This window comes from Artemia sp. Qi Xiang Cuo, chromosome 3, assembly GCF_049724085.1.
Source record: "Artemia sp. Qi Xiang Cuo chromosome 3, ASM4972408v1, whole genome shotgun sequence".
NCBI classification, from domain to species: Eukaryota; Metazoa; Arthropoda; class Branchiopoda; order Anostraca; family Artemiidae; genus Artemia; species Artemia sp. Qi Xiang Cuo.
In genome coordinates, this window is record NC_142796.1 from 30,634,487 (window position 1) to 30,647,146 (window position 12,660).

At 33.2% G+C, this 12,660-nt stretch overlaps 1 protein-coding gene across 1 annotated transcript in view; it reads left to right on the top strand.

Moving 5' to 3' along the window:
- The window catches only part of LOC148953993 (rho GTPase-activating protein 15-like), a 149,859-nt gene that overhangs the window by 76,141 nt on the left and 61,058 nt on the right, over nucleotides 1-12,660 (top strand). The window contains exons 5-6 of the mRNA XM_089085728.1: nucleotides 3,987-4,162; nucleotides 12,535-12,616. Of these exons, the coding sequence (XP_088941854.1) occupies nucleotides 3,987-4,162; nucleotides 12,535-12,616 (258 nt within the window). The remainder of the gene's footprint in view (nucleotides 1-3,986; nucleotides 4,163-12,534; nucleotides 12,617-12,660) is intronic.

The following is a 12,660-nucleotide window of genomic DNA, read 5'->3' on the forward strand; positions in this document are numbered from 1 at the left end:
ATTTTTGAGATTAAAGTAAAGGTTTAAAGGATTTGTATAATCATTTCCCAATATTGGACGTATGGGCTTTCGTACAAGCTACTATGGGCCTTAAAGGAATGCCTTGCTTGTGTAATTTTGGTAGACCATAAAACTTTGGGCAAAAGCTACCACGGGGGAAAAATTACACAAGCTAATTTCTATTTACATAATTGGCAACGCTGTTCTCACTCATACACACACTCCCCCCGCTCAGAAACTCAAACTCTCTTTCTCGCTTCTTTTTTTCCATACACATACTTACATTTACAATTCAAAATGACAAAAACATTTTCTCCATTCCTCACTTAAATTTTATAATACAATTTTCCTTTCAATTTGACTCCTAAAATATTCCAAACTCTCTACGTTCTTTCTTTTTCTTCTAGTCCACACATAATAGCACATGTTTCCAATAATATAATACAGAGAATTCTTCTTTTTTACCTCTAACTCCATATTAATATTAAATTTCACCAGCTTCTTCTGTTCTTCATCACTTTGAACCTTAATTCCGTACCTTTCACTCAAATTAAAAACAAACTGAAAAATTCTTTTATTTTCTTTACAGCTCCTGAAGCATATTTGGTGAGCTTTCGACTATTTTTATGATTAAAAAAAACATTTTTTCCACAAAATAATTTTATCAAAGAAAAGTAAAGAACTCCATTAAATAAAAATGAGCAAAACAAAAAAATCAAATAATATACCAAGCGTGAAACTACCACAAATCATCATCGATAAATAAATGAAACCCAAAACGAACAGAAATTACAATAAATAACCGAGTCAAACTCAAAACAAGCAGAAATTAAAATGAGTAGGGTTCAAAACCCCTATGCCTCCCCAAGGCCAGAACATAATTTGCACTTTGCTGAAAAAAATATATAAATGTTTTTAGTTTTATAACTTTAATAAATCAAATAATATTAACATTTTGATTACTAAATATCAGTATATGTATATTAAACTGACAATGCACATTCATTTGTATTTTTTTTTTTTCAGTAAAGTGCAAATTATGTTCTGGCCTTGGGAAGGCATAGGGATTTTGAGTCCTACTCATGTTAATTTCCGCTCGTTTTGAGTTTGACTCGGTTATTTATTGTAATTTCTGTTCGTTTTGGATTTCATTTATTTATCGATGCTGATTTGTGGTAGTTCTTTACTTAGGCAGCGGTATTGCGTTGCCTATGAAATTGGGTAACTAAAAAAATTTCGATTTCTGGTAGTAAAAAGGGGAAGGGAGGGGGTCTGTTGCCCCCAATCACTTTCGACTCTTAAAAAGAGCACTTTAATTTTTAGTCTCTCAATTGAGTGACCTTTTTCGTTCCCTAGATATTGCATTATGGTATACTGATATATTGGATGCATGTAGTGTCTTTTGATTTAACTCTAACCTTTCCTCAAGTCGTAGTTCAACTTCCATTTGTCCCGCACTCTCCTCTAATTTTAAGTTTCAGCTTAATACCCTTAGCCGTTCGTGAGGTATTAAAGATGCGCCATTTCGAAAACTTGTACAATTTTTTCATTTATGTAGCTTCTTAATCATGCATAAACTGTAAGTTTCATGCAATGTGATATTTTGGTAATAATTATGCACATAGTTTCTTATGATTTAACTCTATATTTTTGTTGGGCTCAGAATCTAACGGGTAATTTTTTTAAGAACATTCCAGGTTTTTCAGACAACTTATGGGGGAAACAACTCCAACTTATGCAAATGACTAATTTCTAATGATAAAGTAATGATATATAAAATTTCTAATGATAATTGCACGAGAAACGCGAGAATGTTACACATTTGTCAAAATTTGAATGGCACATTAATTTTATCCAAAATAGTTTTCCTTAAATATGGGAATGACAAAATTTACAAAAACGCACATATGGGAAACAGCTCCAACTTGTGCAAATGACTAATTTTTAGTGATGAAGTTTATTAGTGAATTGTACGTGAAACGCGAGAATGTTACACATTTGTTAAAATTTGGATGGCACGTAAATTTTATCCAAAATAGTTAGAAATCCTAGGACCTTTCCTTTTTTTTATAGAAATGACAAAATTATTAAAACACTAAATTTTAGACCCAAAAAGTAATCGATAAACTTATGTGTCCATGTGTGAATGAAGGGATCTTTGCCTTCCTTTTTTTAATATCTCCCTAAAACTACGATCCAGAGGGCTGCTCGAATTAAGCCAATGGTTCTTGAATATTGGAAGCCGGGTCTTTCGAACATAAATTGTGTGTTAGGCCTATATTGCCCTTTTATGAGTTGGAAGCTATTGAAGGATAGCGAGATCCCTTCCTTGCCTTTTCGGTTCGGGGTCAGGTCAAGATAAAACAGTGTATGAATTTTGAAGGTCAAAATAGTTGTTCCGATAAGAAAGATTGAAATATAGAAAAACTGTTTCTAGAGGCATACCCTTGAAATATTCTGAGTATCATTTTTATGTGAACAGAGATAGAATTTAAAAAAAGGTAGTTTCGAATACAACTGAAGAGCGAAATAACGATTCAAAACCAATAGAAATTATCATTTATATGAGGGTAGCTGTCACCTCTTTTGACATGAATGATTTCTGGGACCACACTGGCTAATCATGACAAAACGAAAAAAAAAAACAGTAAAGAAGAGAGAAACGAGGATAATACAAGCCAGTGAAAACTTTGACTACAACGCAAATATTTGGGTCAAGACCTCCGCTTGACCATCCTCAGTGCATGATAATAAAATAAAAATTACTAATAAAATTCCAAGGATACTCAGTTACCCTTTCATCGTTACATTGAGAGGGTCGTTATATTTTAGTTCTTGTGTTTGTTTTAAGGTTTTATTTCTTATATCATCCTTGGATTTTTATTAGTGTTTTTTTTTGTGCACTGAAGACGGTCGTGCGGAGGTCTTGACCGAAATATTTGCATTATAGTCCACGTTTTTCACTGGCTTGTATTATCCTCGTTTCCCTCTTCTTTACTCTTTTTTTCGTTTTACCTCTTTTGACCCTACTCTTTACGCTTAAGTTTGACTCTCCCTCCCTCTAATACTCTATGAACAAATGCCCTAACAAAGAGAAGTGTGATAGGAAGTTCTGTTTTCACAACACCTCGGGTATGGAAGGGCTTATTCATTCATATTGTCTTCAAACAATAAAGTTTTCTGTCCAAATGTTTTGAATAGCAATTAGTAAATAAACACTTGTAATTGTCTAGTGGCTATGTTTTTTGTGTGCTTAAAATACTTTCGGGTTAGCACTTTAAAATGTAGCATAAAGAGCGGAAGGTTGATAGAAGTGGCTAACCCCACTCATCGACTGGGTAATTCCTATTCGTCCTGAGCTTTGATGTCCCTCTTTACTTTCATTTTAAAAGAAAACTTGTCAATTTAATTTAATTTTCTTCTAAAAGTGGACTGTACAGTATGCATGCCTGTACAGGTTTGCTAAAGTTTCTTAGCAAGGTTTGAAGGCTTGGCTACAGGGCTATCCAAGAATTAAATGCATGAAACTAATCATCTTCTGATTAATCCATAAGAGGAAAAAGCTCTGAAAGGTTTGCGAAACTTTTCAGTTCCATAATTATTTCCGCAATAATTTAACGGACAGCATAGCAAATCAGAAAAGGGCATTCTGCACTGAATCATCTCTGGATATGGTTTACTCATTTTGCAGAATATTTAATGTTCTGGAAAACTATAGTGTCAGACATCTCTTTTGTTTTGGACAAGTAAAAGCATGATTAGAGGAATCCAGCTTTTTTATCCATTTTATCATCATTTGTTGAGGCTTAGTAATTTGGTCAAAAACGTTTAATCTAGGCCAAATTCGTTAGGTAACCTGAACCCTTCTGCGATTAATCGATAAATTTTTTGACAAGTACTGTCCCTCCGTGACAGATTTGAATGTCATTTACGTGAGGATCCCTTCCTTCTCATAAGCCTACCTTCTAAATAATATGCTATTTCAGGGATGTGCTGAATTGCAAAAGAAAATTTTGCTAAATGAAAATCCTGGGGATTCGGTTTCAAGCAAAGGATATTCATATCTTGCTGGAATTAAGCATGAAGCTATTGAAAGAAGATTAACCAAAGATGGCTCTGTTGATAGAAGAAATCAGGCCAAATCACAAATATTTGATACAGGGTAAGTTTTCCATTCGTCTCATGGGCATCCCTAAGGCGAGGAGGTGGATCATTTGGTCTTATCTTTGTTTCGTTTATGTGCATTCAGAATGGTGCTTTTTTCTCAACAAAAAATAGTGGCAATGATAATACGATATGGCTTAGTAAGTCAGTAAAATGAGTAAACAAGTACTGAATTAAGTAGAATCAAGTTCAGGTGTCGTTTTCAACCGCATCTGATATCGTTTATCGTTTCGCATCGTCTGGTTGCTACGGAAGAGTTCTGTTGGTAACAACTTTAACTTAGAAATATTATTTTTAGAATATGAATCTTTCAGCAGCTAGTGTGACAAGTCCACTTTTTAAGTTTTCTGAGGTTTTAACGTCCAAACACTTGGCTAATTACCTTACACAGTCACAAGAATATATTTCTGCAAAGAAACGAAATGATAGAAAAACACTATTTCTCTTCAAACTTAATTTGGGCGAATTCAGTACTCCGTGCTTAAAAAAGACGCTCCGGATATAATTTCTGATCAAATGCTAGAAAAATAGGTCATATTTTTAATATTGAAGGGCGCAAAGCTGTGCAGAGTCTTTTTGTTCCGTGCATTCCGATTTTATATGGGAGTGAGAAGAACGGAAATCGCTAACGTTGTTTTGTTCGAACTACTTGAGCTAATGATCATCTGATCTCCTTAATCAGCTCACCCTTGTATCTTAAACTGCTTTGATATCATCAAGTCATAATTCTGCTATCTTTATGATTTAAAGTAATTTAACCTGTATATCAATAAATTTTAAATAATCTTTTTCATGAAGCTAGACGATTTTGTCACATTTGTGGACAGGTTAGTTAATTTTCCTTGATGCTATTTTTTTTTTTGGGGGGGGGGGTATCTAAATGTTTTTTGCATGTATTTAGTATATTTGTTTGTTGTTGTGTTCTTGTGGGTTTTTAGTATGTGGTTCTTGATGAAATAATATTACAACCAGTGGCATTGGTAAATATGATCACAAATGGTGCAATAAGCTATCACAAAAGTAATATTCGACTGAACCTCGTTATGGTGGTTATATTGTAAACATGGTCTGATCGGTTTAATTTTTGTAATTTTGTCATTTGTCCTTTCATATTTATCTTTTTGTCATAGGGAATATTGAGGTAATGGCGTTCACCCAAGGTAAAATGAGAATAAAAATTAACATAAAAATAAAATTCAAACGTAATAATGTGAAATAGCTAACATGGTATATTATACCTATTGCATACTTAAATTGAGCATTAATCAAGCTTACCTAATTGGTATTACGAGTTGCAGTTCGAAATCAGCTTTCACCGGTATTATCCCCTATCCTAGGGTAATGGCAGTCGGTAATGTCATGTTCTACTAAATGGCTGTAAATTAAGAAATGTGAAGAATGATTCAGTCATGATTCATTCCCCGAACGAGTAACACCTTAGGCGCTCCGTGCCTGCGGTAGTTTTGGCTGAGGAGTGAAATAGCTTGTGAGATTAATGTTTTGAATTGATGAAAGAAAATTTTTTGTGTGTGATTATTGCTTTGAACGGAAGAATTGCATGGAGTAAAAGAGGATTGGATTTGAGTCATTATAAACAGAGCCTTTGATTACCGACGTTGGAAAAGGTGTTTGCCGTGCCAAACGGCTAAAAGCACTGCACGCTAGCAACAACGTGGATAAACAATCGTTGCCGGCTGAGGTAAGACTATTTGTCCATTTTTTTAATTTCTGCTTATTCATGGGGCGAAATAAAAGAAACCGTAAAGAAGTCTCATTCGAAGAGGATCAAAATGATTATTCGTCATCTTCACCTAAGGAGGGAGAAACTTTGTCAATTTCGACGCTGGCTCGGAGCTTTTATGAAATTCTAACTATAGTGAAAGACAATGGAAAAAAGCTTGACGGTATCACGGACCAGTTCAAATCTCTGGAAACCCGGGTCAAATCGCTTGAGGAAGCGCTATATGGCCAAACGCAGCAATTTTCGACGATCCAGACCCATGTGGCGGCTAATGAGAATGAAATAATAAATGTAAAATCACAGATTAGTGTTGTTACAGCTGAGTCAGTGTTTCTCCGTGAAGAAAATAATCAGTTGAAAAATCGGTTAATGCATTGCGAGTATAGAATGAATGAGAAAAATATAGGGGTTTGGAATGTACCTTGCGATGATAAAGAGGAAGCTAAAGCGATTTTCAAAACTGTTTGTGAAGAAGGACTAGGTGTAAACGAGACCCCAGAATTTGATGTTACATAATTAAAAAAAGAGCTTAGATATTTTAAAGTTACTTTTCGGTCTAAATAACAAAAAATAACGATTCTGAAACAGAGTAAAAAACTTAAAGGAAAGACTGTTTGCGGTCATAAAGATATTTATCTTAGTGATGATGCTCCGACGGCAGTGAGAGATATTAGAAAACGGCTGATTGAAAAAAAGATCAAAGCTTGCTGATTGTGGTATTCAAGCATGGGTAACAAAATCGGTTCCACCTCTCCTTTGTTTTGATCGGCCAAATGGCCTGCGTGTTTCTTTCTCCGTGAATGACGTGATTCCTGAATTGTCAGTGCCGATAAATCCTCGAGGTGGGCCTATGCAATGCTAGGCGGGTTGTCATATTTATATTTATATTAATTATTTTAGTTTAATATGGTTTTTAGTTATTATTTTGTTGTGCTTTTACTTCTTTGTTTTTTTTTTGTGATAGCATATTGGTATGAAGTAATGTTGTCTCGTGTTTTTTTTATCTTCTTTTTTTAAAAAAGATGTTGTGGATGGAATAATGTAAGAAAAAAAAAAAATGAGAAAAAGTATTAATGGTGTATAGTGCAAAGCGTGGTGTGGAGCGTACCGGGTTGTGATTGGAGTTCTTATGGATTGGTCTTGGCTTTCTGTGATACTAGGCCTGGAAACAGTAGTAGTGTTTTTTGTTTTTTATGAATATATTTATTTTTCTAAATTAAAAGTTACGCAGTTTAGTCGTACTGAGGGAAAACGACTTGGAATGGAGATTACTTTTTTTTTTTTTTTTTTTTTTTAATTTTTATTTTTTATTATGGTTTGCTGGTCTTTTGGGGCATGGTGTGGTTTCTATTAACGTGGGATTAATATTTTATAATGGATAGAGATAATCGTGAAATTACATCATCAAGGTTAAAAGAATTTGAGCGGAATTCTCTTTCATTTCAGTCAATTTTTCAAACTATTGTAGCTGGTGATGATGAAGATACTTCTAGTAATTTTGATATCCCAAAAAATCAATATATATTTATGAATGAGCTGGTAAGAAAAAATGTAAATACGAGTAGGATGTCGTTTTGGAATTGCCGGGGTTGGAGGACTGCGCAGGATGTGATTGAAACTTTTTTGTCGGATTCAGATACAGATATATTAGGCCTATGTGAAACTTTGTTAGATGATTTTTCAATTGAAAATATACATGTAAAAGATTACCAATTTTTTCACATCGGTCGGAAAAGACAAAAACAAGGGGGTCTAGGTGTTTTGATTAAAAATTGCATACCAGCACGCATAAGGATTGATTTTTTGCCAATGAATATTGAAATGATTTTTGAATCTTGTGTAGTTGAATGCTCTTTTCCAAATAATCGGAAGCTTTTAATTGCAGTTATTTACCGTACTCCGTCATCCAGCCAGATAGAATTTAAAAATCATTTTGAAAGTATGTTGGATAAATTAGCTAGTCTTAATACTCCTTATTTAGTTATGGGTGAGTTTAATATTGATTTAATGAAACTCCTATCTGCAGATCAGAATAGAATAGATAGAAATATTTTGCAGTTTTTGGAGGACCCACTATCTTATGGACTAAACCCCGTATGTTTTGTGCCCTCTAGAATAGCTGATACATCATTTTCACTTATTGATAATATTTTTTCACCTTATAGTGCTGTTAATACATTTATTATTCCTGATGATTCATCTGACCACTGTATAATTATGTCTGATTTTCTTATAAATTTTCCGCATAATAAAAAAAATCAAACCAAGCGTAGAGATTTTTCACATAAAAATGTGTTAAGGTTAAAAGAAGGGCTTGGTGATGTTGATTGGAGTCCTGTAATTGATGAGAAGGATCCGAACCAATCATTAGATAAATTTTATTATATTATGAATGAAAAGCTTGATCTTTTTTGCCCATATAAAAGCCCGAGAGGAAAGAAACTTACCCCAAAAAAACCTTGGATAAATGAATCACTTTTGAGATCTATTAATGAGAAAAATCGTTTATATAAAATTAGAATAAAATATCCCACGGAAATAAATATCACGCGTTTTAAAAATTATAAGAATATGCTGGTAAGGATCCTTAGAGTAAGTGAAAGACTTTATTATAAAAATTCTTTTCGAAATTCAGATTCCCCTAGAAAAACTTGGAGTTTGATTAAAGATAAAATTGGAAGAAATAAAAAGTTGTTACACCCTGAAGTGTTATTTGATATTAATGGTAAAGAATTTAGAGGACCACAAGCTGTTGCTAAGAAGTTTAGTGAATATTTTGCTAGTATTGGATCATCTGTTGTTTCAGGAGAAATTGACCTTTCGTCACCAAGGTCGCATAAAAAATATCTACCGCCCACTGAAGATACGAGCATATTTATGGCCCCGGTTACTTTTGCAGAATTTCAAAAGGTCATTAAGAATTTAAAAAATGGTAATTCATTGGGATATGATGAACTTTCAACTAATTTGTTAAAAAATATTGCAGGTGAAATATTTGAACCATTGCTTCATATTTTAAATTTATGTATTTTCTCAGGTACATTTCCTAAAAGATGGAAAATTGCACGTGTAATACCATTGCATAAAAAAGGAGATAAATCTGATACAAATAATTATCGTCCTATTGCAATTTTATCACCATTGTCTAAAGTATTGGAAAAAATTTTAAAAGGAAGGATTACTAATTATCTAGATAAAATAAATTTTTTTACCAAACATCAGTTTGGATTTAGGGCAGGCCATTCGACGGAACAAGCAGTTGCAGCTCTTGTATTAGAAATAAATGACTGCTTAGATAGTAATTATCATGTATCTACTGTTTTTTATGATGTTAAAAAAGCATTTGACACTTTAAACCATGAAATTCTTTTTGATAAAATGGAAAATTCCGGTATAAGAGGGAAAGGACTAGATATAATAAGATCATACCTTTATGGACGTAAAATCGTGGTAGATGTTGATGGACATTTGTCTAGTTTAAATGATCTTGAAGATATTGGTGTCCCACAAGGATCGGTATTAGGTCCACTTTTATTTTTGATGTATATTAATGATCTCCCACGATGTTTGCAGGGAAATAATGGTCTTGCAATTTTATTTGCAGATGACACAGCTGTTTCTGTTAAAGCGAAGGATTCATCTACATTGATTCAAAATCTGTTTAACACTGTTAGTTCAGTTAATCGATGGTTTGTTTCTAATTATTTATTACCGAATTTTAAGAAGACTGAATTTATGGTTTTTGGTCATTCAAAACGTGCTACTAAAAAAATTTCATGTCAGGAGCTTCAAGTTGGTGAGCATAAAATACGTAGAGTTCAATCGTATCGTTATTTAGGAGTTTTTATTGATCCCCTTTTGTCATTTCAAACTCATATTGATCATTTAAGGGTGAAACTTTCGCAAAATATTGGGTCTATGTATCGTTTGCAACATGTTTTTCCATTTTCAATTTTAAAAATAATTTATCATTCTTTGATTGCTCCTTATTTAAATTATTGCACAATTATTTATTTAAATACTTTTTGGACGCATATAAAACCCCTACAGATCCTTCAAAATAAAGCAGTGAGAATACTTGGAAATTTTTTACATCGTCCATCAAAACTTAGAGATGCATCGGAAACTGAAACATTATTTCTTTTCTTGAATTTATTAGATCTGAAACATATAAGAGAACTTAATATATCAATATGGCATTTTAAAATACAAGATCCTAGTAGTTATTTTTATGAAAAATCTCTGTTGATTCTGCCCCCTCCTTCGGCTCTTAGGTGTTCTGGAACATATCGAATTCCCTTTGTTAATTGTGAAAGATCTAGATTTTCAATTAGATACCAAATACCATTTATTTCAAATAAATATAGGCTGAAAGATAGAATTCAAATTGAGTCATTTCGGCAAATATCAGTTCTAAGGAAGAAAATATTAAAATTATGTATTGACCTGTGATGGTGGAATAGAAATTTTTTTATTATTATTATTTTTTTTTTTTGTTTATATTTGTTACCCATGTTGGGATAGCTTTCCATGCCTCACTTGTCCAGCGTTTGTTTTCTTTATGTTTGTTATGTTTTTTGTTTTTTTCTTTAACCAGGTTTTTTTTTCTTTCTCTCTTTTGTTATGATGAGGAAATGTTTTTTTTTTTTTTTTTTTTTTTTTTTTTTTTTTTTTTTTTATTTTTTTTTTTATTATTATTATTAATACCCAATTTTACGAGCTTTGCTCTCTGTTGGGGGTATATGTTTTTTTGTTATGTTGATTTATTCAAATAAAATCTTCTTCTTCTCTTAAAGAATTTCAATGACATAAATACATTAAACTGAAATCATTATGTTATCATTACATTATTTCGTATTTAGGAAATAATAAAACCGTAATTGAAAGTATGGACATAATTAGAAATCAATTATTTGGAAAAAACATCTTTCCATACTACAACAGGCTTACAAAATTTAAAGGCCAATGTATTTACATAACTTATGAACTTTAAGAACTTTAAGTCAATTTTACTTTTTGGAGTACATGTTACATAAATACCCCTCAGAAGTATCTCATCCAGAACATTCTGGATGTGCCCATAATGTACAAGAAGTGCACTGATATTATATTTCTCCATCTTTCCTGGTGTCTTCGCAGTAGAAACAGGTTTCTTTACCCATTTCTGTCGAACATAGCTCACTTTTTCATTCGCCTTCACAAATGTTTTCCTCATCAATTGAAGTGTCGGAGTCAGCTTCAAAAAGTTTCCTGTTCATTTTCTTTTGCTTCACTTTTGCATTTTTCTTTGAGTAACAGCAGGCTTTTCCTTTTCTCCATTAAATTCTTTATTTACTCCCTTGGTTCTTTGGTTCTTTTCTTCTTTCCTTTTTAGTTTTTCCTTGATCTCGGTTTCTTTTTCTTCTCGTTTTTTTTTTCTTGAAGCAGGATTTTCATCGGTATTGAACTCGAGATCTGAGAATGTTGATTTTGTCATGCTCCTTTTTTGGCACATCAGCCCAACTACTGCATCCAGGTAGAGGAGAAATCTCTTGTATAGACACTTTAATTTGTGTGTTAGGCTGAATTTGAACTTTATTAAGTTGGACAGAGGATTCTAAATTTTGTTCAATCGTGACTTCGTATCGGTCTACTTCTGCGATGACTTGGTTTGCAGTAGCTTTCAAGGAAACGTCCACACAAACAGGCGTTTATCCTTATCTTTAATCCTTATCTGTGAAAACTTTTTGATTAAGAGGATGAATCCCAGTGTTTTTGAACCCACTTGTTGCTTTTGCAATCGTAGCAACTGGTGAATAAGCCCTATAGAATATCCCTGCTACATCGTAAGGGGTTATTTTCACTAAGTTCCTGGTCTTCATGAACAAATCATATTCCCTTTTGTAAGCAGCCTTCAAGGGCTAGTAAAATAATACATCCAGAGGCTGAAGCCTGTGTGTTGTATGGGGCGGTAGTGACACCATAACATTCCCTTTCTCCCTACAAATATCATAGGCTTCAGCTGAGCAATGAGTGGAATGGTTGTCCAGAATAAGAGGCATTTTGTTGTCATTGCTAGCATGAGTAAACTGAGCAACATGTTTTAATCGAACAACGAACAGTTCTTCATTGATCCAGCCTGTCTTAGAGCATGAGTGAACTGATTCAGGTGGTCCATTTTTTCTAAGAGTGGGGATATTCGAGCTCGAAAAAATATGAACATTGGTGGAACATAAAGCCCTCCTGAACTCATTGCACGCATAACTTTAATGTTTTTGTTCCGTGAAATGAGTCTCGTTCCGTGAAATATAAACAGAAAGAGCTAATAGTGTATTAAACTATTGTCTGTCTTATAAGGTGAAATGTCAAAACAGTCTTTCTTACACAACCGGCAAACTAAGACTGGAAAGATGGCGTGCGCTCCTGTAGTACTTTCATAAACTGTCTTGAGACAGCAGCACCAATCGGTATGAATCTGTGTTATCCACTTTACGAGAAATTATAGTGACCGGCATTACTCTCTGACCGCCATTACCCCAATCAGATCTGGAAAAAAGCATGAAGAAAATAAATCTTCTGGTTATTTATTGTATCCATTTAAACGTGAATAACGCTAACGAAACAATTAAAATCAATATTTGTTTTTACAGATTTCAATTAAGTATCAATCGAGGAGAACAAGTACAAAAAACGGCTAGTCTACCAAGAGATACAACACAATTACCTTACCTGGTAAGTTTTTGTTAATCTTAGTCCATGCTTCTGAATCCTTAAAA